Source organism: Psammomys obesus, unplaced genomic scaffold (assembly GCF_907164565.1).
Source record: "Psammomys obesus unplaced genomic scaffold, mPsaObe1.curated_primary_1811, whole genome shotgun sequence".
NCBI lineage: Eukaryota > Metazoa > Chordata > Mammalia > Rodentia > Muridae > Psammomys > Psammomys obesus.
The window spans coordinates 23,250,996-23,275,086 of record NW_026585894.1 but is presented as its reverse complement, the minus strand read 5'-3'; the positions used below and the strand labels follow the sequence as shown (position 1 = coordinate 23,275,086).

Here is a 24,091-nt window from a genome sequence, read left to right as displayed (position 1 = left end):
CAAAGCAGATATTAAGACTCATAACCAAAACTCTGGCAGAATGCAGGGAATCAAAAAAATGGGGGAGGGAATTAATACGACTTGGAGAGGACAGGAGTTCCACAAGGACCAAATATATCTGGGCACAGGGTTCTTTTATGAGACTGTTTCTCTAAACAAGGACCATGTATGGATGCAACCTAGAGCCCCTGCTCAGATGTAGTCCTTAGTAGCTCAGTATCCAAGTGGGTATCCTAATAAGGGAAACAGGGACTGTTTCTGCCATGGACTCGATGGTGGGCTCTTTGACCCCCTCCCCCCAGGGAGGAGCAGCCCTGCTAGGCCACAGAGGAGGACTTTGCAGCCAATCCTGAAGATACCTGATAAACCAGGGTCAGATGAAAGGGGAGGAGGTTCTCCCTTTATCAGTGGACTTGGAAAGGGGCAGGGAGGAGATGAGGGCGGGAGGATGGGATTAGGAGGGAAGGAGGGAGTAGGATACAGCCCGGATACAAAGTTAACCAACTGTAACTAACATTAAAAACATAAAAATTAAAAAAAAAGAAATAAAGCTGCTACAAACAAAGAAACAACAACAACAAAAATAAACTGGGTTGAAAGCTGCCCAAGAGGATAATATTTCATTTTTAATAACAATAAATATGTAGGTAAAATATTAATATTATTTCAAAAAATATTCTTTGATAAATGTAACAATAAAAATGAGAAATTAGGTAAATGAAAATGTTTATATGAATAGTAAAATATATGAAATAAGATGTTATTTTTTAAAACAAAATGGAATTGTGAAGAGCTAATCACAAACAGATACATCTACATAACAATCCTTACATATATGGTTCATGGAATATACCAGAGGAAGAGTCAAAATGATTGTCCTAGCCAGACCAACAGGAAGTCTACTATAAAAGAGTGTCTCCTATTTGCAGATTTCTACATGAATACATCCAGTTAGACCAGCAACATTTGTTGAAGATGCTGTCTTTAATTGATCCATTTTTATCACCATGCACAAAAGTAAAGTCCAAGGATCAAAGATTTCAACAAAACCAGACACACTAAATCTGTTACAAGAAAAAGTGGGGAAGAGCCTTGAACTCATTGTCAAAGGAAACAACTTTGTGAACAGAACACCAACAGCATATGCTCTAAGATCAACAAATAAAATGGGATCTCATGAAACTGAAAATCTTCTCTAAGGCAAAGGCACTGTGAAAGAACAGTCAAATGCCAACAAACCAAGTAATCCAATTAGAAAATGAGGTACAGAGCTAAACAGATTATTCTCAATGGAGGAATATAGAATGGCAGAGGAATACTTTAAAGACATGCCCAGTGTCCTTAGTCATCAGGGAAATGCAAACCAAAATGACTCTGAGATTCCATTTCAGACCAATCAGAATGGCTAAGATCAAAAACGCAAAGGGGATAAAACATGCTGGAGAGGTTGTAGAGAAAGGGAAACACTCCTCCATTGCTGGTGGAAATGTAGACTTGTAACATGGCTTTTGAAATCAATCTGGTGCTTTCTCAGGAAAGTAGAAGGACTGCTACCTCAAGATCCAGCTCTACCACTCCTGAGCATACATATAAAATATGCTCAACCATACAAAAAGGACATTTACTCAACTATGTTCATAGCAGCTTTATTCATAATAGCCAGAATCTGGAAAGAAATCTTCAGTACTCAACTGAATATTGAATACAGAATGTGTGGTACATTTACACAAAGGAATACTACCCAGAAATAAAAAACAAGGAAATCATGAAAATTGCAGGCAAATGGCTAGAACTAGAATATATCCTCTTGAGTGATGCAACCCAGAAGCAGAAATACACACGTGGTATATACTCACTCATAAGTGCATATTAGACATATAATATAGGATAAACATACTAAAGTCTATAGCTCAAAGATGCTAAACAACAAAAAGAACCCTAAGGAAGAGGCCTAGGCCTCATTCAGAAGGGCAAAAAGGATAGACATTGGAAATAGGAGAAGACAGGGAACAGGACAGGAGAATACCACAGAGGGCCTCTGAAAGACTCAGGGTATCAAGGCAGATGCTGAGACTGATAGCCAAAGTTTGAGCAGAATGCAGGCAGTATTATGGAAGAAAGGGAAATAGAAAGTCCTGGAGGGGACAGGGGCACCACAAGGAGACCTACAGAGGCAAAAAGTCTGGGCCCAGGCAGTCCCGTGGAGACTGATGAATCAACCAAGAACCATGCATGGAGAGGACCTAGACTCCTTGCTCAAATGAAGCCCATGGACAGCTCAGTTTCCATGGGGGTTCCCTAGAAAAGGGAGCAAGAGTAGTCACTGGCATGAGTTCTGTTGCCTGCTCTTTGATCACCTCCCACTAGGCCACAAATAAAGATGATCCAGCCAGTGCTGATGAGACCCGATAGGGAGGGTCAGTTAGTAGGGGAGGAGGACCTCCACTATCAGTGGACTTGGGGAAGGACAAAGTGGTAGAAGATGGATGGAGGTTGGGAATGTGAGGAGATGAGTGAGGGGGCTATAGCTGAGATACAAAATGAATACATTGTAAATAATAATAATTATAGTGAAAAAAGAAAAAAAAGTATCTCCTAAAATTGGCTGCATAAGCAAGAACAGAATAATAGGACCATACATGGAGATAACCTAGAACCCCTGCACCGATGTAGGTCATCACAGCTCAGTGTCCAAGTGGTTTCCCTAGTAAGGAAAACAGGGACTGTCTCTGACATGATCTGATTGGCCTGCTCTTTGATTGCCTCCCCCTGAGTGGGGAGCAGCCTTACCAGGCCACAGAGGAAGACAGTGAAGCCTGTCCTGAATAATAACAATCATAATGGAAATGTCAATGTTAAAGGAAAATATCATGGGACCTATCTCACACAAAGAACTACAGGAAACTACTGACTGCTAGTAAAAGGAGAATTAGGCGCTCTCAGGTTGTTCAATACAGAGTAGTCAGCCTTAAAACTTTATAAACACAAACAGCTAAAATAAACTCATCAAGTTCTACTTACATTTATTTGTAAACACACACACACACATACCTGTGTCTGTGTGTATCAAATATAATAAAAAAGGAAGAAACTATTAACTTGACAGTGGTGGCCATGAAAGGGTTTCAAGAGAAGATACATAGGAAGTGGAGAAGGGTAGATGGGAAGGGAATATGACCTAATTCTATTTCAGTTAAAACAGTTGTTTAAAAAATATCAAGAAAGACAATTTATAAAATGAATCAGGTTTCTACAAAGAAAAACATACATAAGAAATTTCCCAGTCCACTGAAAAGGGAGGTCTTCCTCCCCTTCCTGCTGATCCAAGTCTATCAGGTCTCATCAGGACTAGCTGCATTGTCTTTTTCTGTGGCCTGGTAAGGCTGCTCCCCGCTTGGGGGGGAGGTGATAAAAGAGCAGACCAATCAGTTCATGTCAGAGACAGTCCCTGTCTCCATTACTATGGAAGCCACTTGGATACTGAACTGCCATAGGCTACCTCTGTGCAGGGGTTTAAGACCATCTCCATGAGTGATCCTTGGCTGGAATATCAGTTCAGAAAAGACCCCTGTGCCCAGACTTATAGGATCTGTCACTGTCCTTGTGGAGCTCTTGTCCTCTCCAGGTCTTACTATCTCCCACTCCTTTCTTAAGATTCCCTGTATTCTGCTCAAAGTTTGGCTATGAGTCTCAGCATCTGCCTCAATACCCTGCAGGGTACAGCCTTTCAGAGGTCCTCTATGATAAGCTCCTGTGGGACACCGGTGGAGAAGAGGGAGGGTGGGATTGGGAGGGGAGGAGGGAGGGAGGTACAGGGGGTATACAAAGTGAATAAATTGTAATTAATAAAAATTAAAAATAAAAAAAGAAATTTCACTAAAGTAATTCTTACTTTATATAAATCAAAACAATATCACTTGTACTGATTTGTTTACTACTTTGAGGATAATAAGTAGGGATTTTTGTTTTGTTTTGTTCTTCCTTTTGTTTTGTCTTTTTATGATTTAGTTTTGTTGAAGTATTAATAAAAGATAAGGTAATAAAGGATAGCTTGAACAATGAATGATCTTCTTAAAGTCTTTGTAATAAAGGTTTGTTTGCCTGCATGGTACTACTGGGAAAATAGCAGAACTTTGAAAAGTAAATATTTGTGAAAGATCTTGAAAAACTGTAAAGGGATCAAGTTATAGAAGGAGCCTGTAGTATCTTGTTTTCTACTTATGGCTCCCAGCTACCAAGATAAATATTTGCTTTAACATATGTGCCGACCTTTCTAGAGGCTCAGGTTAATGGATCCACTCAGTTACAGATACTTTCTCATTGTAATTATCTCATTTCTCATTGATGAAAAATTGGCTATCTCAATAAGAAATTTTAAAAATATATGAAAGATATAATATCACAGAAAAAGTTCAAGTTGTTTTGCACATTACTATGCTCTTAAGAAACTCAAGTGGATTTCCTGAGACTAAGCTTCATGATAGCAACTAGATGGGATGCTGCCTTTGTTCAAGAATAATTAAATATGCCATAATATTTAAGTTATCAAAAGCTTTCACGCTAGACAACAACCAATTTTAAAGTCCCCTGTGATGTGTTTCAACCCCATAGAGACTGATGTTTATTCCCATCAGTTATTTTACTCTTTCATGTTCACTAGAAATTTAGTCAATATTTCATTGGGTAAGCAGTGGCTTATCCAAAAGCTTGTGGGATAATTTTGTAAAATGACATGCAATGAGAAATACAATCTGGGTCTAGTAGAAAATCTCCTCCTTCTCATCCTCGTCATTTTCTTTTTCTTCATCATCTTCTTATTATTATTCTTTTGTAAAAAGAGTATAAAAATAAGATGCAGTATTTAGGTCTAGCTGCTATTTAAATAATGATTATTGCCGAGAATACCAGCAAAAAAAGTGGGGTTCTTAGGGTTCATATTTGATATATCAGCATGGTAAGAATGGCTGCAAAACAATACACCTGGAAAACTTTGCTGAAATACACAACAGTTGGCTTAGAAATTTTGTTTGACTTTATCTTACTTAAAATGCTGAAATTTATTATTTTATAATAACTTTATGTTCATCAACTTTCTGAGATAAGACTAAACATCTCCTATGAAAGAAAAAAGCTAGCAAAAATTTAGTGACAAATCTAGCTTAATTGTTCATCTTTACTGTCAAAATTAAGTGTCATAATTAAATTTTAGATAACCAAAGCATTTATTGAGAGTCAAATTTGAATTTCCATTGTTCAACCCATGGAAATATGATTCAATTTAGATTTAAAATGTGTAAGTGCAGGGATATTATAAATGAGTAAATGAATCAATTATATAAACTTTTTAAAGTATCTGTGATATAAAAGTACTCACCTGTATGCTGAAATCAAAGCCAATTTCACAAAAACTATTTATAATAATCAAACAATTGTGCAAACACTGTTCGGGATATTTTGGTTGTGTATACATATTTATAAAATGAGACTCAATCTGGAAATTAAAGCAAAGAGAGCTTTAATTAATGGAATAACAACAGGTGAGTGTAGGTTTTCTTGGTAATACAACAAAGGATCATTTGGATTTTAGCATCTGAAACAAAATATTGCAGTCAGCACCTAAGAATAAACAAAAATGTAATAGCATTCATGTTTTTGAGGTAAAATTAAGATATTTAAAAAAGCAGTTTATAAGAAATAAACTTCAAAACTTAATCACTAACTTTTCTCAGACAGAAGACTACTATTGGACAATGAAACAATGCTTACCAAAAATGGGCAGTATGCTGCAAGCTGTGTAGCAAAAACAAGGCCATCAGAAAGGTCTGTGTCAAAATTTACTATCCATTTCTCAGAAGGAACACCTATTTTGAATAAAGGAAAAATATAATAATATTTTAATTATTGAAATATATTTACAGCAATTTGAAAAACAAAGAAAGCTATATTTCAATGTTATACGAAAATCATAATTTAAATATACAATTTTCATGAATAATAAGTATGATAGTTATCTTTGGCAACCTAATACAACTAGAGTTACCTGGGAACAGTCTCAACAGGAGACTGTCTATACTGGATTGGCTAATGGGAATATGTATGCAAGTGGTACTATCTTAATTGTCTTAACTGAAGTAGAAACAACTGCTCAATTATAGCAAATAGCAATCTCTTGATAGAGTGCTGAGCTATGTTTGAGTGGAAAAAATGAGCAGGGTATGAATGTACACATTTCTTTCAGCTCTTGGCTACAGATGTAATGTGATTAGCTGTTTGAAGGTCTCAAGTTGTCTTCCCTACAATGTAGACTATAACTCAGTATTAAAAGCTGATATAAATCTTATTCATCCCTAAGTTGCTTTTAGTCAAAGTATTCTATCATAGCAACAAAAATAAAACAAAAACACTATGAAATATCTTCATAAGACTTAAAATCAACTGCAGGTTGTACCTTACTGCTACATGTGTCACTCTGAAAAACACTATTTCATGTACTAATAAAAAAGATTTCATATTTTGCCATTACTCATCTTTCCTGTCTTCTTTCCTTCTTTAATCCTTTTTAGAAAGATCCTCATATAACCTAGGGTATCCTTAGCTTATCTATGAGGAGGAAGATTACTTTGAAGTCTGATTCTACTGCTTCTACCAGTGAAGTGCTGGGACTTCAGACATGCCACCACACCCTTCTATACACATTATTTTTAATTACTTTGTTCAAATGTTTGACCAATAATGAGCAACATGGAAGATTACTGAGGTTTATTTGTTAAAGAAATTCTTCCACAAGTCAGATATTTACAAGATACAGATTTATGTCTTGAAGAAATCAAAACTAGACTATGAAAAATAACAGGAGATAGAAAAATAATAACAAGAACTCTCAAATTACAAAGTGATTAATATACTAAAACTGGAACAAGTGAAATTATCTGGGTACTGGGCATGTATCTGAAAAGCTATCCAAATTTTGGTGGTGAAGAGAGTATACAGAACTTAAAGCTACTGTTGAATATATTTTTCCTTATTTTATACTTTCAAAACTGGCAAACATTCTTCATAGAAATATATATATACACACACATTATACATACATATATATGTGTACACACATATATATGTATATATATATGCTTATATATATACTCTTACTTTAAATCAAGTGGGATAATAGTAAGTATCAGAGATACCTTCCAATTCCCTCATTCATTCTTATTTACTTTGAAGAAGAAATGACAAAAGATATGTTCAGGACAAGTGTGTGTTATTTCCACAAACCAGAACAAGATTACACTTGAAAGAACAACATTTAGTTTTCCCTTGGACCACAGACACCCAAAACACTTTACAGAAACCTTTACTTTTTCATTGCAACTTCAGTATGAAATATTTTGGTAAGATTTTTGTAGCATTATGCCCTATAAAGTTGTTCTTGGAAACGCACATTAACAGAAATCTTCAAACAAATACAGAACAAATCAAAATTATACAATATATTTTTCACTTTTCCAGCTTTAAGTATAACTGCCAAATAAAATTATATTCATATTAAATAAGTGTGGAAATTTCGTTTATATGTACCTCCTGCTATATCTCTTAAAATCAAGCTAATTGTCACATAGGGGATTTCACATAGTTATTATCATTGTATGTGCGTATGGTTTATGGTATTTTGTCGGGACCCAAAGCCAGCTAGTGGAAAGTTACCGACAGCTGCACCAGGACTTTTAAGGTCATGGGTGAGAGATTTATGTTCCAGGAACTTGTGAGACATCTGCTCATTAGGCTAGAGCATCTTGAGATATCTTAGCTAACATTCTTGTGGCATCTCTCTTAACAAACATTCTTGCGGTATTTTGCATCATAAACCACCCTGCTATCTCTTGTACCATAAACTACCCTGCTGACGCATTTTTCCTTCCTGCCTTCTCCCTATAAAGTTGTGTGAAAAATTAAAAAAAAAAAAACAAAAAAAAAACAAGAGCTTGATCGGATCTTAGACATGCTCTCCTTCTTTGTGTCTTTTGTTCTCTCATTCATTTGCCCCTCCTCAGGTACCCGTTGAATTCCCCGTGGGGCGGGGCAGTATTTGATAAAAGTAATTTTCCTAATTTACAAGTCGGGTTTTTCTCTTTTTTGAGCATTTCTTAATTTTTTATTTTTTATATTGAGTACAGTTTATTCACTTTTTATCTGAAGCTATAGCCCCCTCACTCATTCCCTCAAAATCTTACTCTCCTTCCTTCATTTCCTGCCATGGCCCTCTCCAATTCCACTGATAGGGGAGGTCTTCCTCCCCTTCTATCTGACTCTAGCTTATCAGGACTCATCAGGATTGGTTACATTGTCCTTCCTATGTGGTAAGGCTGCTCCTCCCTCAGGGGGATGTGATCAAGAAGCAGCCACTGAGTTCAGTCAGAGACAGTTCCTATTCCTCTTACTATGGTACCCACTTGGATACTGAGCTTACATGGGCTACAACTGTGAAGGGGTTCTAGATTATCTTCATCCATGGTCCTTGGTTAGAGTATCAGTCTCTGAAAAGGCCCCTGAGCCTAGGTTTCTTAGTTCTGTTGCTGTCCTTGTGAAGCTCCTGTCCTGTCCAGGTCTTTCCATCTCCCCCTTCTTTCATTAGATTCCCTGTACTCTGCCCAAAATTTGGCTATGAGCCTCAGCATCTGCTTTGATACCCTGCTTGGTAGAGTCTTTCAGAGGCCCTCTGTAGTAGGCTTTTATCCTGTTCCCTGTTTTCTCCCTCTTCAGATGTCCATCCCATTTGCCTTTCTGGTTAAGGATTAATCATATTACCCAGGGTCCTCCTTCTTGCTTAGCTTCTTTAGGTGTACAGATTTTAGTATGTTTATTCTATATTATAGGTATAATATCCACTTATAAGTAAATATATACCATGTGTGTATTTCTGCTTCTGGGATCCCTCACTCAGGATAATCTCTCCTAGTTGCCACCATTTGCCTGCAAATTTCATTATTTCCTTGTTTTTAATTGCTGAGTATTTTCCATTGTGTAAATGTACCACAATTTTTGTACCCATTCCTTAGTTGAGGGACATCTGGGTTCTTTCCATATTCTGGCTATTACAAATAAAGCTGCTAGAGAATATGTTTTAACAAATGTCTTTGTTGTGTCCTTGAGCATATTTTGGATGTATGTCTAGAAGTGGTATAGCTCGATCTTGAGGAAGCACTATTCCTCATTGTCTGAGAAACAGCCCAATTGTTTTCCAACGTGGTTGTACAAGGTTACATTTGCACCAGCAATGGAGGAGGCTTCGCCTTTCTCCACATCCTCTCCAGCATGTGTGGTCACTTGAGTTTTTTATCTTAGCCATTCTGATGGGTGTAATTTGAAATCTCAAGGTCGTTTTGATTTGCATGTCCCTGATGACTAAGGAAATTGATAATTTCCTTAAGTGTTTCTCTACCATTTAATATTCCTCTATTGATAATTCTCTTTTTAGCTCTGTACACAATTTTTAATTGGATTGCTTGATTTGTTGCTTTTTGACTTTTTGAATTCTTTATATATTTTGGATATTAATCCTGTGTCATATTTAGGGTTGGTGAAGATTCTTTCCTTGTCTGTAGGCTACAGTTTTGTTCTGATGGCAGTGCCTTTTGCTTTACAGAAGACTTTCAGTTTCATGAAGTCCTTTTATTGATTGTTGATCTTAGAATGTGTGCTGTTGGTGTTCTGTTCAGGAAGGTGTCTCCTGGGCCAATGAGTTTAAGGCTCTTTCCCACTTTTCCTTCTGCCAGATTTAGAGTGTCTGGTTTTAAGTTGAGTCTTTGATCCACTTGGACTTTACTTTTGTGAAGGCTGATAAATATGGATCTGTTATCATTTTTCTGCATGTAGACATCCATTTAGTCCAGCACCATTTGTTGAAGATATTGTGTTTTTTTTTTTTTTTCTATTGTATGCTTTTGGTTTCTCAGTCAAAAATAAATTATCCTTAGGTGCATGGGTTTATTTCTGGATTTTCTATTCTATTCCATTGATCTACCATTCTGTTACTGTGCTAGTACCATGCAGTTTTTATTACTATTGCCTCATAGTACAGCTTGAGATAAGGGATAGAGATACTTCCAGATGATTTGTACAACAGTAGAGGATTGTTTTGGAAATTCTGTGTTTTTTGTTTTTCCATATGAAGTTAAGAATTGTTCTTTCAATGTCTGCAAAGATTTGTGTTGGTATTTTGATGGGAATTGCATTGAATCTGTGGATTGTTTTTGGCAACATGGCCATTTTCCCTTTGTTTATCCTACCAATCCATAAGCACGTGAGTTCTTTCCATCTTCTGATATCTTCTTCAATTTTTTCTTCAGAGACTTGAAGTAGTTTCCCTAATTTCTTTCTCAGCCCTTTTGTATTTCATATACAGAGGGATACTGATTTTTTTGAGTTAATATTATACCAGCCTCTTTGTGAAGGTGTTTATTAGCTGAAGGAGTTCTCTGTTTGAATTTTTGTGGTCACTCATGTATACAATCATATCATCTGCAAATAGTAATACTTTGACTTTTTCCTTTCTGATTTGTATCACCTTTATCTCCTTTAGTTGTCTTATTGCTTCAGCTAGGACTTCAAGTACTATGTTGAAGAGTAACGGAGAGTGGGAAGCCTTGCCTTGTCCCTGACACAATATAAGAATAATATGAATAGACAAAAAAGAAGATTCTAGTCTCCAAGGTCCAGAAAATATTTTCAAGAAAATCATTGAAGAAAATTTTTTCAACTTAAAAGGAGAGATGTCCATAAACATTCAAGAGGTCTACAAAACACCAAAGAAAACCCTTTGCATCACATATTAGTCAAAACACAAAATCTACAGAGCAAAGAAAAAATTTTAAAAGTAACAAGGGAAGAAAAGCTAAGTAATATATAAAGGCAGACATATCAGAATCACACCAGACTTTTCAACAGGAGCTATGAAAGCCAGAAGGACCTGTACAGATGTCATGCAGACTATATGAGACACCAGATGCCAACACATGCTACTATACCCAGCAAAGCTTTCAACTAACATAGATGAAGAAAAGAAAATATTCCATGACAAAACTAAACTTAAACAATATCTACACAGCAACCCAGCCCTACACAAGTTAGTAGAAGGAGAACTTAAATCCAATGAAAACAACTATACCCAAGTAAACACAGGATATAAGTAACATCACAACAAAGAATTAAAAGAAAACAAGCATATCACCACCTTCACAATAAAAGAAACTAACATTTATTGGTCACTATTATCTATCAACATCAATGAACACAACACTTTAATAAAAAGACACACATTAACAGAATGGTTGAGGAAACAGGATCCAACATACTGCTCCACCGAAGAAACACACATCTGCAACAAAGATAAACACTACCTCAGAACAAAGGGCTGGAAAACTGTTTTGCAAGCAAATGAACTCAGAAAACATTCTGGGGTAGCTATCCTAATATATGTAACAAGTTAGATTTTCAACCCAAATTATTAAAAAATGATGAAGAGTAGCACTTCATTCTCATCAAAGGAATAATCCACGAGGAGGACACCATAGTTCTGAACATCTATGCCCCAAATACATAGCACTTAGATTTGTAAATGAAACATTACTAAAGCTTAAATCACACATTGATCCCGATACCTTAATAGTGGGAGACTTCAACACTCTACTCTCACCAAAGGACAGATCATCTAGACAGAAGCTAAATAGGAAAATAATGACACTTAGAAAGTTCCTAAATCAAATGGACCTAATATGTCTACAGAACTTTACACCCAAACACAAAAGAGTATACCTTCTTTTTAGCACCTCATGATACCTTCTCAAAAATTTACCATATAGTCAGGCACAAAGCAAGCTTCAAGAATTTCAGGAATATAGAAATAATCTCTTGTATCCTGTCAGACCACGATGTCTTAAAACTAGACCTCTACATCAACAGATAAAACAAAATCCTGCATACACATGGAAACTAAACAACTCTACTCAATGACAGCTTTTTCAGGGAAAAAAATTAAAAAAAAAAGAAATTAGAGACTTCCTAAAAATCAATAAAAATGAAGGTACAACTTACCCAAACCTATAGGACACAATGAAAGCAGAACTATTAGGAAAGTTCATAGCACCAAGCGCCTCCAGAAAGAAGTTGGAGACATCTCATACAAGCATCTTAAAGGCACACCTGGAAGCCTCACTCCCCCTAAGAAAAAGCAGAAGTAGACACACCTAAGAGGAGAGGATGATTGGAAATATTCGCACTCAGAGCTAAAATCAAAGAATTAGAAACAAAGAAAACAATTAAAAGATTCATTGAGACCAAGATCTGGTTCTTGGTCTCAAACAAACAAACAAACAAACAAACAAACAAACAAACAAAAACAGCAATATAGACAAACCCTTAGCAAAACTAACTAAAAGGCAGAGAGAAAATATCCAAATCAGCAAAATCAGAAATGAAAATGGGGCCATAATGACAGACACTCAAGAAATCTAAACAATCAATACGTCTAATTTCAAAAGCCTAAACATCACAGAATTTGAAAATCTAAATGAAATGGACTATTTTCTTGATTGCTATCAGTTACCAAAGCTGAATCAAGACCAGGTAAATAAACTAAATAGTCATATATCCCCTAAGGAAATAGAAGCAGTCATCAAAATTCTCCTATCCAAAAAAGTCTAGGGCCAGATGGTTTCAGTGTAGAATTCTAACATACCTTCAAAGAAGAGCTAACACCAATACTCTTCAAACTACTCTGTTGGTATAATGTTCTTTTGAAATGTATACACCTTACCCTTGTTCATTCAAATGCTGATTTCTCCCCCCCCCCACTCTCTGGTTATAATTCAGATATTGTATTGTGATACTTTTTCTAAGCATCCTGTCTCAACTTTGTGTAAACAGGCCAAAATATAGCAACTAGTCACAATGTTGAGTGATATGAGGAGCCAGAGGGCAGGAGATTAGTGGGAGGAGCCAGAGGACAGGGAATGAGTGGGAGGAGAAAGGGCTAGAGGAGAGCTAGGAAAGCAGAGCTAGAGGAGAGATCTTGGAGGAAGTGGAGCAGGAATCAGACCTAAGATTTCACAAAAAGCAAATATAATGGGTAAAATATAAATGTTAGGAAACTATGAGGCCTTGGAGGTTTAAGAGGGAGTAGCTATTGCCCAGCATTGTGTTCTAGGTTAACTAAATAAACCCAGTCTCTGTATGGTGATTTAGGATTAACAGCAGCTTTACTAAAAGAAATTATTAGTAAATATTAATTACCAAATACAACACTATTCCACAAAATAGAAAGAGAAGAAACATTACCAAACTTATTTTATGCAGCCACAGTCATTTTGATACCTAAACCTCACAAAGACCCAACAAAGAAGGAGAATGTCAGGTCAGTCTACCTTATGAACATTGATGCAAACATACTCAACAAAATCCTTGCAAACATAATCCAAGAACATATGAAATATAACATCACCATTTCCATGTAGTCTTCATCCCAAGTATGCAGGTGTGGTTCAATATATGGAAATCCATCAATATAATCCACAATATATAAAAAATTGAAAAAAATATGATAATCTTCTTAGGAGCTAAAAAAAATTTGATAAAATCCAACATTCATTTATGTTTAAAATCCGGGAGATGTAAGGGATACAAGGCACTTACCTAAACATAGTAAAGGCAATATACAGCAATCCTGTAGCCAACATCAAACTATATGGAGAGAAACTTAAATCAATCCTACTGAAATCAGGGACAAGGAAAGGCTGCCCACTCTCTCCATATTTCTTTAACATAGTTCTTTAAGTCCTTGATAGAGCAATAAGACAATTAATGGAGATCAAGAGGATTCAGTTTGGAAAGGAAGAAGTCAAAGCATCAATACTGTTTGTGGATGATATGATAGTATACATGAGTGACCCCAAAAATTCACACAGAGATCTCCCTCAGCTGATAAACCCTTTCAGCAAAGTGGCTGGATACAAAATTAACTCAAAAAAATCTTAAGCCTCCCCTCCGTATACAAAAGACATAGGCTGAGAAAGAACTTAGAGCAACAACACCCTTCACAATAGTCACAAAGGATGTAAAGTACCTTGTTGTAACTCTAACCAAGGAAGTCAAAATTTGTATGAAAAAAATTCAAGTCTCTAAAGAAAGAAATTTAAGAACATATCAGAAGATGGAAAGTCCATCCATGCTCATGGCTTGGTAGGATTAAAATAATAAAAATGGGTATCTTACCAAAAGCAATATACAGATTCAATGTAGCTCTCATCAAGTTACCAACAGATCATGAAAGAAAATTTCTCAACTTCATATGGAATAACAAGAAACTCAGAACTGTTAAAATAATCTTCTACAATAAAAGATCTTCTGGAGGTATAGACATCCCTTATCTCAAGCTGTACTATAGAGCAACAGTAATAAAAACTGCATAGTACTGGCATAGAAACAGACTGGTGGATCAACAGAATCGAATAGAAGACCCAAATAAAAACCCACACACTTAGGAACACCTGATTTTTGACAAGAGTGTCGAAACCATACAATGGAAAAAGATAGCCTCTTCCATTCACGGTGCTGGTCTAACTGGTTATCTATATGTAAAAAAATGTGAATAGATCCATACTTATTACCTTGTACAAAACTAAATTCCAAGTGTATCAGAGACCTCAACATAAAACCAGACACATTAAGTATGTTGAAAAAAAAAATGAAGAAGAGCCTTGAATTCATTGGCACAGGAGACAACTTCTTGAACAGAACACCAACAGCCCAGACTCTAAGATCAACAATCAATAAATGAGACCTCATGAAACTGAGAAGTTTCTCTAAATAAAAAGGACACTGTTTTCTGAACAAAACGACAGCCTACAGATTGGGAAAGGATCTTTCCCAACCCTATAGCTATCTATAATATATAAAAAACACAGGAAGTTAAAAAGCAAAAAAATCAAATAATCCAATTAAAAAATGAGGTACAGAACTAAACAAAGAATTTTCAATAGAGGAATGAATGGCAGATAAACATTTAAAAAATATTGAATATCCTTAGTAGTCAGGGAACTGCGAATAAAAATGACCCTGAGATTTCACCTTACACCCATCAGAAAGGCTAAGTTCAAAAACTCATGTGAGAACACATGCTGGAGAGGATGTGGAGAATTGTGAACCCTCCTCCATTGCTTGTTGGAATGTAAACTTTACAACCACTTTGGAAATCATTCTGGTGCTTTCTCAGAGAAATAATGCTTTCTCAAATCCAGCAATACCACTCCTAAGCATACATCCTAAAGATACTCAATTATGCAACAAGGACATTTGCTCAACAATGTTTGTAGCAGCTTTATTCCTAATAGCCACAATCTAGAAACAAACCAGATATCCCACAACTGAGGAGTGGATACAGAAATTGTGGTACATGTACACAATGGAATACTACTCAGCAATTAAAAACAAGGAAATCATGAAATTTATAGGCAGCTGGTGGGAAGTAAAAAAGATCATCCTGAGTGAGGTATCCCAGAAGCAGAAATACATGCATGGTATATACACTAAAATCTATATACTGAAAGAAGATAAGCAAGAAAAAGGACCCTGGGTAAGTTGTTCAATACTCACTCAGAAAGTCAAACCAGAGAGACATCGGAAAAGGGTAAAAACAAGGAGCAAGAAAGGAGCTTACCACAGACAGTCTCTGAAAGACTCTACCCAGCAGGATATTAAAGCAGATTCTGAGACTCATAGCCAAATTTTGAGCAGAGTGCTGGGAATCTTTAGAAAGAAGGGGAAGATAGAAAGAGTCAGAGTGACTGGATTTCCACAAAATCCAAAAAATCTGGACACAGAGGTCTTTTATGAGACTGATATTCAAAACCAAGGAGCATGCATGGAGATAACCTAGAACCCCTGCACAGATGCAGACCATGGCAGCTCAGTCTCCAAATGGGCTCCCTAGGAAGGGGAACAGAGGCTGTCTCTGAAATGAATTGAGTGGCTGTTTCTTTGAGCACCCACCCCTGAGTTGAGGACAGCCTTAGCAGGCCACAGTGAGAGAGACCTCATAGGGTAGAGTCAGTTGGAAGCAGAGGAGTACCTCCCTATCAGTGGGATTGTTAAGGGACATAGGAGGAAAAGAGAGGGAGAGAAGTATTTGGAGGGGATGATGGAGGGGGCTACAGCTGGGATACAAAATGAATACATTACAATAAATACAAAATAAATAAAGGAAAAAAGAAATAAAGATCAGGTAAATAGTTTGAATAGTCTTATATCCCCCAAGGAAATAGAAGCATCTATTTCAAAATCTCCCTTCCAAAAAAAGCCCAGGGCCAGATGTTTTCAGAGTAGAATTCTACTAGACCTTTCCTTCAAAGAAGAGCTAACACCAATTCTCTTCAAACTATTCAACAAAATAGAAATGGAAAGAACATTAATAAACTCATTCTAGGAAGCCACAGTCACCTTTATACCTAAAAAAAAAAAAAAAAAAAAAAAAAAAAAAAAAAAAACCCACAAAGACCAAGCCAAAAGAGAGAGAAAAAGAGAACTTCAGACCTATCTCTGTTATGAACTTTTATGCAAAAATACTCAATAAAATAATTCCAAACCAAATCCAATGACACATAAAAGATGTCATCTACCATGACCAAGTAGGCTTTATCCCAGGCATGTAGGTGTGGTTCAATATAAGAAACATCAATGTAATCCACCATATAAACAAACTGAAGGAGAAAAACCACATGATCATCTCCTTAGATGCTGAAAAAACATTTGACAAAATCCAACACCCATTCATCTTTAAAGTCTTGCAGAGATCAGGGATATAAGGCACATACCTAAACATAGTAAAGGCAATATACAGCAAGCCTATAGCCAACATCAAACTAAATGTAGAGAAACTTAAATCAATCCTGCAAGCCAGACTTTTCAATAAAAGTATTTTTTTAAATTTTTCTATGAACTGTAAGCAGTGGAATATTTCATCTGATAATAACAACCTGCTAGACATTGACACTAACAATGGATCAGTCAGTTAGTGATGGAGATAAATTTCATTCACTCAATATCAGTTTATCCTGAAGAAGTCAGTGTTTAGCATTTATTTCAAGTTCACTAATATCTCTAAATATTCTCAGTAAAATGTAACCCTGACAAGCTGTAGCCATTAATGGACTCCTTGATGCAACAATATTCCTGAAAAAAGCAATAAGAAATAAATAATTTTGTACAGTTCTAGGAGATGGAGATGCAGTACATCACTGTAAGAAGGGAATGAGAGCATAAACAGGTGGTGGTTTATCATATTGCATCTGAAGTCCAAAATCAGAAAACAATGACTACTAGTTCTCATCATGATTTCACCCTTTTTTATTCTTTTGAAAACATTGTTTTCTCATTTAATAAATAAAAGAACAAAGTGAGAGAAAAACCAATGCAGTGTTTTCTTGGATTAAAAGTACAAAATGAAGCTTAAATGCGCAGTTGCTAAAGTTGCTGGCAATGCTGTGGGTATTGATTTTTTAATTGTTATAAAATTGTTTTTTTAGGAGAGACATGGACATCTATTCAACATTATGGTACTGATAAAAATCAGGTATATTGATTGGCCTGCTCTTTAATTACCTTCCCGTGAGGGGAAAGCATCATTACCAGGCCACAGAAGAAGACAATGCTGCCACTCCTGATGAGATCTAATTGACTAGGTTCAGAAGGAAGGAAAAGAAGACCTCCTCTATCAGTGGACTTGGGGAGGGGCATGCATGCAGAGGGTGGAGGAAGGGAGGGCTTGGGATGGGAGGAGGGAGGGAACCACAGGGGGGATACAAAGTGAATAAAGTGTAATTCATAGAGAATTTTAAAAATCAGGTATATTGTGTTGTATAACTTTATCAGTGACCACTGGTCTTATTATTCTTTTTTTTTCCCCTTAGAATACAGAGGTAATACATAAAGACAATTTACACAAAACATTTGTGAACAGAGTTAATTGCTTCAGCATGTAACCAAAATCACAACACATTGAAATAACATGACTACATTTAATCAGATATGAATGGCAGATCAAAATGCAGTTGTTCAGGTAGAAAAGTTCACTGGTAGCTATTTCTGACCACATACCATTACAAGATAGGAAATTACCTAGGTCTTCAGGAGTTTTTAGATTAATAGTACACTGTTAAGCCTACTGAGTTTGTGACAGGGTTAGACTTATAGATTTAATGAGAACCATTATAGGGTACGGTAGGTTGAATAAGTGAAATAAGGGGAATGTATATTTTTGTGCCTTATAATAAAAGTTCCTGTACTCTTGCATTTCATCCTGGACATGTGACTGGCATCACAGCCAGTGTAAAAATGGATTGCCTAAAGCAGAGTTTTCTACACTTTGTGGTAACCCACACACTCGATAGTTTCACTGATGTATTTGAAAATGCTTTTATTTTTGGCTTTCTTTGTTCTGATACTATAAAAATCCAATTAAACTATTACAATATTAAAATATTAAATCTGAACCTAAATCTTTCCTAAGGCCCTGGCCACTCATATTGGACTGCTGAATAAACTATCCCTACTTCTCCCAGATGCAAGAGCTCTGTGTGTGTTTGGTTGGTTTGTTGTTTTTAAGGATTACAAGAGACTGCTGCCATCAGAAAGCAGGACCTTTGCTGAGAAAACCAGAAAGAGCAAGAAGGGATCAATCCACTTTTGATCTCATCTCTTTTATAACTGTCCATTCTCTAGCTATGAATAGAAAAACTAGTTTTTATCCTAGTGTATGGAATGGTAGTACAAGATTTTTTTCTTACAGTAATTAACCTAATCTAGATAATTCTTCAAAGCTGTGTCCACAAACATATTTCCTAGATGATTTTAGGCTCCGTCAAGCTGATAATCAACAGCAAACATCATATCTCCACCTCTTGTCAACTTGTCACCCAATCATAACGACATTTAAGTCACTACCTTCTACGTTTTGACTCCAAGTTATATAACTGTTTCATAATACAAAATGCATTCAGTCCAACATGAAAAATAATCAGTCTTTAACATCTAACAATTTTCAAATGTGTAAGGATCAAGTTTCTTCTGAGACTCAGGCAATCTCTTAAATATGAGCTCTATTGAAACCTAGGCTTTGTCTTCAGTCTCATGCAATGACTTCTTAAGGCCTCCTTATAAGCCTCCTAACCTTTCCATATATTGCCCAGTCTCAGTAGCTCTCTGAAAGCATGGAGCGAGACTAAATGAATCTTTCAACGTTCATCCTTACTAAGACAGTGCAACAAAGAGAATAGTGCTGATTTCTGTGCCAATTAGAGATATAGCCTGCTCCTCCACTGGACTACAATGCCATAGGCCGTTTTATGTCTTCCATGGTGACCCTGAGAAAACATTTTCCTAGGTGATTGCATTTGAAAAGAAAATTCTGTCACAGGGATTCTCAATTCAGACTCTCTTCCAATGAAGTTAGGTTTTCTCAAGATGGATCCATCCACGGATCGGGTCTTGCTCTTTGGGCATATATTCTATTTCCTACATTTAAACTTAATTGTGAATTTTTTCCTCATCCAACATCCAAAGATGGTCTGTATGAGATTCATGCTTTCTTGTTGCTGTATATTTGGCTTTTACTAGATAGCTAACAACCCTACATTTTACTGGCTTCAAGTTATATCTAAAAAGAATATATCATGTTTTGATAAACATGATATCATTTCTTCCTCAAAATACCTGTACCTCTATGAATTTTCCCTGCAATTAGCATATTCAGTGTTTAAGAAAAAAAAAAAAGCTGTCTATCTTTTGCTATTTTAAGTGTAGGGGCTGTTTTTTGTTGTTGCTTTTTGGTTTGTTTTGGTTTGGTTTTTCTCCCCAGGGCTATTTGTACTCACAGAAAACACTGGTACAAATGTGGTTTTCTGTGTTTCTTTGTTTTCCTAATCCACCATAACTTTGGAATTGCTTTAGTAAAAATTAAGTTGTCCAACAACAGCAATCATGGACTGATGTTGCTCAAGAAAGGCTATGGGTAAGGAGAAGCACAAATGTTTTCTAGGACAATGTTAAGAAGAGGTAAAAACCTCAACAACAAGGAGAACTGTAGGGGAGATACTTAAACCTCATTCAGAAGGGCAAACATTGGAAGGAGGAGAAGACAAGGAACAGAGCAGGAGCCTTCCACAGAGAGCCTCTGAAAGACTCTATCCACTATGGTATTGAGGGAGACACTGAGACTCATAGCCAAACTTTGGGCAGAGTGCCAGGATACCTGTGGAAGTAGATGGAGATAGAAAGACCTGGAGGGGACAGGAATTCCGCAAGGAGAACAACAGTGCCAAAAAACCTGGGCCCAGGGAGTGTTGCAGAGATAGATACTTCAACCAAGAACCATGCATGGAGAACACCTAGACCCACTGTTCAAAGGAAGCCCATAGGCTGCTCAGTTTCCAATTGGATTCCCTATTAAGGGGTACAAGAGTGGTCTCTGCTATGGACATAGTTGAGCAAATGTCCTTACTCAATGGTAAGGCATCTTTTGGGTATATGCCTAGGAGGGGTATAGCTGGATACTGAGGTAGCACTATTCTTAATTTTCTCAGAAAGTGACAGATTAATTTCCAAAGTGATTGTACATAGTTACATTCCGACCAGCAATGGAGGAGGGTTCCCCTTTCTCCACCACCGCCCTAGCAACCATCATCCTTCGAGATTTTGGACTTAGCCATTCTAATGTATATGAGGTGAAATCTCAGAGTGGTTTTAATTTGCATTTCCCAAATGACTAAGCGTGCTGAGCATTCCTTTAAGTGTTTATCTGCCATTAAATATTCCTCTGTTGAAAATTCTCTGTACCCATTTTTAATTGGGTTGCTTGTACCTGCAGGAGACACTGGTACAAATGTGGTTTTGTTTGTTTCTTTGTTTTCCCCATCCATCATAACTTTGGAATTGCTTTGGTAAAAACTAACTTGTCAAACAACAGCAACTTTGGATTGATACTGCTTAAGAATGGCTTTGGGTAAGGATAGGAAGAAGTGCTTAATTTTTTTGTTATATAATTTAATGATTTATTCTCAGTAAAACTGAGATAGAAAGACCTGGATGGGAGAAGAGCTCCATAAGGAGAGTAACAGAACCAAGATATCTGGGCCCAGGGGTCTTTTCTGAGACTGACACTCCAACCAAGGACCATGCATGGAGATAACCTAGAACTCCCACCAAGATGTAGCCCATGGCAGTTCAGTATCCAAGTCAATTCCCTAATAAAGGTAACAGGAAACATCTCTGACATGAACTCAGTGGCTGGCTCTTTGATCACCTCCCCCTGAGGGGAGATCAGCCTTACCAGGCCACAGAGGAGGACAATGCAGCCAGTCCTGATGAGACCTGATAGGCTAGGATCAGATGAAGGGGAGGAAGACCTCCCCTATCAGTGGACTTAGAGAGGGGCATTAAAAAGAGGAGGAATAGAGGATGGATTTTGAGAGAATGAGGAAGGGGGCTACAGCTGGGTTACAAAGTGAATTAATTCTAATTAATATAAAAATAAAAAATAGAATTAAAAAAGAATGCCTTTAGGTAAAGAAAGGAGGAAGTGCTTTATTTTTTATTATATGATTTAATGATTTATTCTCAGTAAAACTGCTAAAACATATCTTAAAATTATCTAAAATAGAATTAGTTTACCAATTCTATTATTCATTATACTAAATTAACTTATATTTTTGTGGCATTAAATGATTCAATTTTGTTTTTGACAACCATATCACATTTTAATTATGCTATTTTGTAATAATATTGGACTTCATATGAGAGCCAGGTATTTATCTCACAGAAGTTAAAGCATACATTCATAAATGACTTATTTTAAATGTTTAATATTGTTTCATTCATAACAACAACAAAATATACACAACATAAATTTCTATCAAAAATTTATAGAGAAAATATATACATAAGGTACACACACATATGCATATGTGTATAAAATAACAATGAAAAAATGCTAAGAATCTGAAAAAAAGGGGAGAGGGGTATAGGGGAATGTTTGGAGAGAAGGAAGGAAAAGAGGAAATGATGTAAATATGGCACAAACTCAAACAACAAAAATTTATTTTAAAGAATAGATTGTACTTTCAATGAAGTTCACATTATACAATGGGGAGCCAGGATTCAACCACTGATTCTTAGTAGCAGAGACCATAGAGACTGAAGAGGACATTCTCTAACTAGACTAGTCTTCTAGTAAAGAGCTGAGAACACCAAAGAGCCTACAAAACCTCAACCAAAAATTTACTCTGTCTACCAGATATGCAGAGATGAAGACAAAACAGATAGAGTCAGAGACTGAGGGAATGCCCAAAGGATGCCTGGTCCAACCAAAGATACACCCTATCAGAGAATGCTAATCCTGACACTATGAAGGCCACTCTGCTAATATTGCAGACAGGATCCTGTCAGAGCTACCCTGAGAGGCTGTACCCAGCAGTGCCTCAAACACAGATGCTAAGATTCACAGCCAAACACTGGTCAATGCATAGGAAGTTTTCTGGAATAGAGGGAGGAAAGAAAGAAAAAAGATACAGAAGTGATAGGAACTCCACAAGAAAATCAACAGAGCCAACTAAATAGGGCCAGAGAAGAGAAGGGTTTGCAGAGGCTGAAGCATCAACCAAAGACCATGCATGAACTGGACCAAAGCCTCCCACAAAGCTGTAGCAGATGGGCAGCATTGGCTTCAAGTGTGGGAAGTGGAAACTGCATAGGACAGGGATTCACTTGTCAGCTTTTAGATCACCTTCCCCGGGCTGGACTGCCTTGACAGGCCACAGGTGAAGAGAACATTCAGTAATGATGAAACTTGATGAGCTGGGATGGATGAGAAAGGGAGTTCTCATTTTCTGAGGAAAAGTAGAGGAGGGAGGAAGAGACTAGGAGGGGAGGAGGGAAAAGGCTACAAGGATGTAAAGTGAATAAAATATATAATGAGAAAAAAAGAACAAGAGAGAAACAGACTGAAACTTATGCGGTTTTGGAGAGACGATTAGGCAATAAGGCCTTCAATTTATGAGACAACACAATTCAATATAGTATTAAAATCCAAGCTCCACAATCTTTCACTTAGTTCTGGGGCCTAGCTGGAACTTCAAGAGCTGAATATTAACAAAGGTCTACTCTAAGCATAGAAACTCTGCATGTTCTCAGAGGAAAGGAGGTGATTTAAAACTAAAACCAGATATCCATAAAAACTACAGTCAATATAGTCAATGCTTAGGACAAAGGGAAAAAAGCAGTCAGAACTTTGTAAAAGGAATTTCAGCTTCTTAGTATAGAATTCAATGTAGCTATTTTTTGGAAATCATTTATGTATGTTTGTGTATAAGCCTATCATGACCTATTCATTAAAGAATTCATGAAACATTGTATTCACAAAGTGATGAACAATATAATCCTCACAAACAAAATGTACTTTAAGTTTAATATTTTACACAGCTGAAAGTGCCAGCAACAATATAATGGGTGTCTTTATTTTTTTACTTTTTAATTTTTTTATTTATTACAATTTATTCACTTTTTATTCCAGATGTAGCCCCCTCCCTTGTACCCAAACAATCCTACCCTCTCTCTCTCTCCCTCCAATGCCCCTTCCCCAGATGTTCCTTAATTGAGGAATGGATAAAGAAACTGTGGTACATTTATATAATGGAATACTACTCCGCAATTAAAAAAAAAAAGTCATGAAATTTGCAGGCAACAGGTGGGATCTAGGAAAGATCATCCTGAGTGAGGTATCCCAGAAGCAGAAATACACACATGGTACATACTCACTTGTAAGTGGATATTAGACCTATAATAAAAGATAAACATACTAAAATCTGTATACCTAAAGAAGCTAAGCAAGAAGGAAGACCCTGCATAAGATGATCAATCCTCACTCAGAAAGGCAAATGGGATGGGCATTGTAAGAAGGAGAAAATGGGAAACAGGAAAGGAGCATCTGAAAGACTCTACCCAGCTGGGTATTAAAGCAGATGCTGAGACTCACCAAATTTTGGGCAAAGTA

General features: G+C 36.6%; 1 protein-coding gene across 1 annotated transcript in view; it reads right to left on the bottom strand.

The window, feature by feature from the left end:
- LOC129670983 (cilia and flagella-associated protein 47-like) overlaps positions 1 to 24,091 on the bottom strand; it is a 446,637-nt gene that overhangs the window by 225,746 nt on the left and 196,800 nt on the right. Inside the window, 2 exon segments of the mRNA XM_055599611.1 lie at positions 5,375 to 5,491; positions 5,767 to 5,861. Coding sequence (XP_055455586.1) covers positions 5,375 to 5,491; positions 5,767 to 5,861 — 212 coding nt within the window.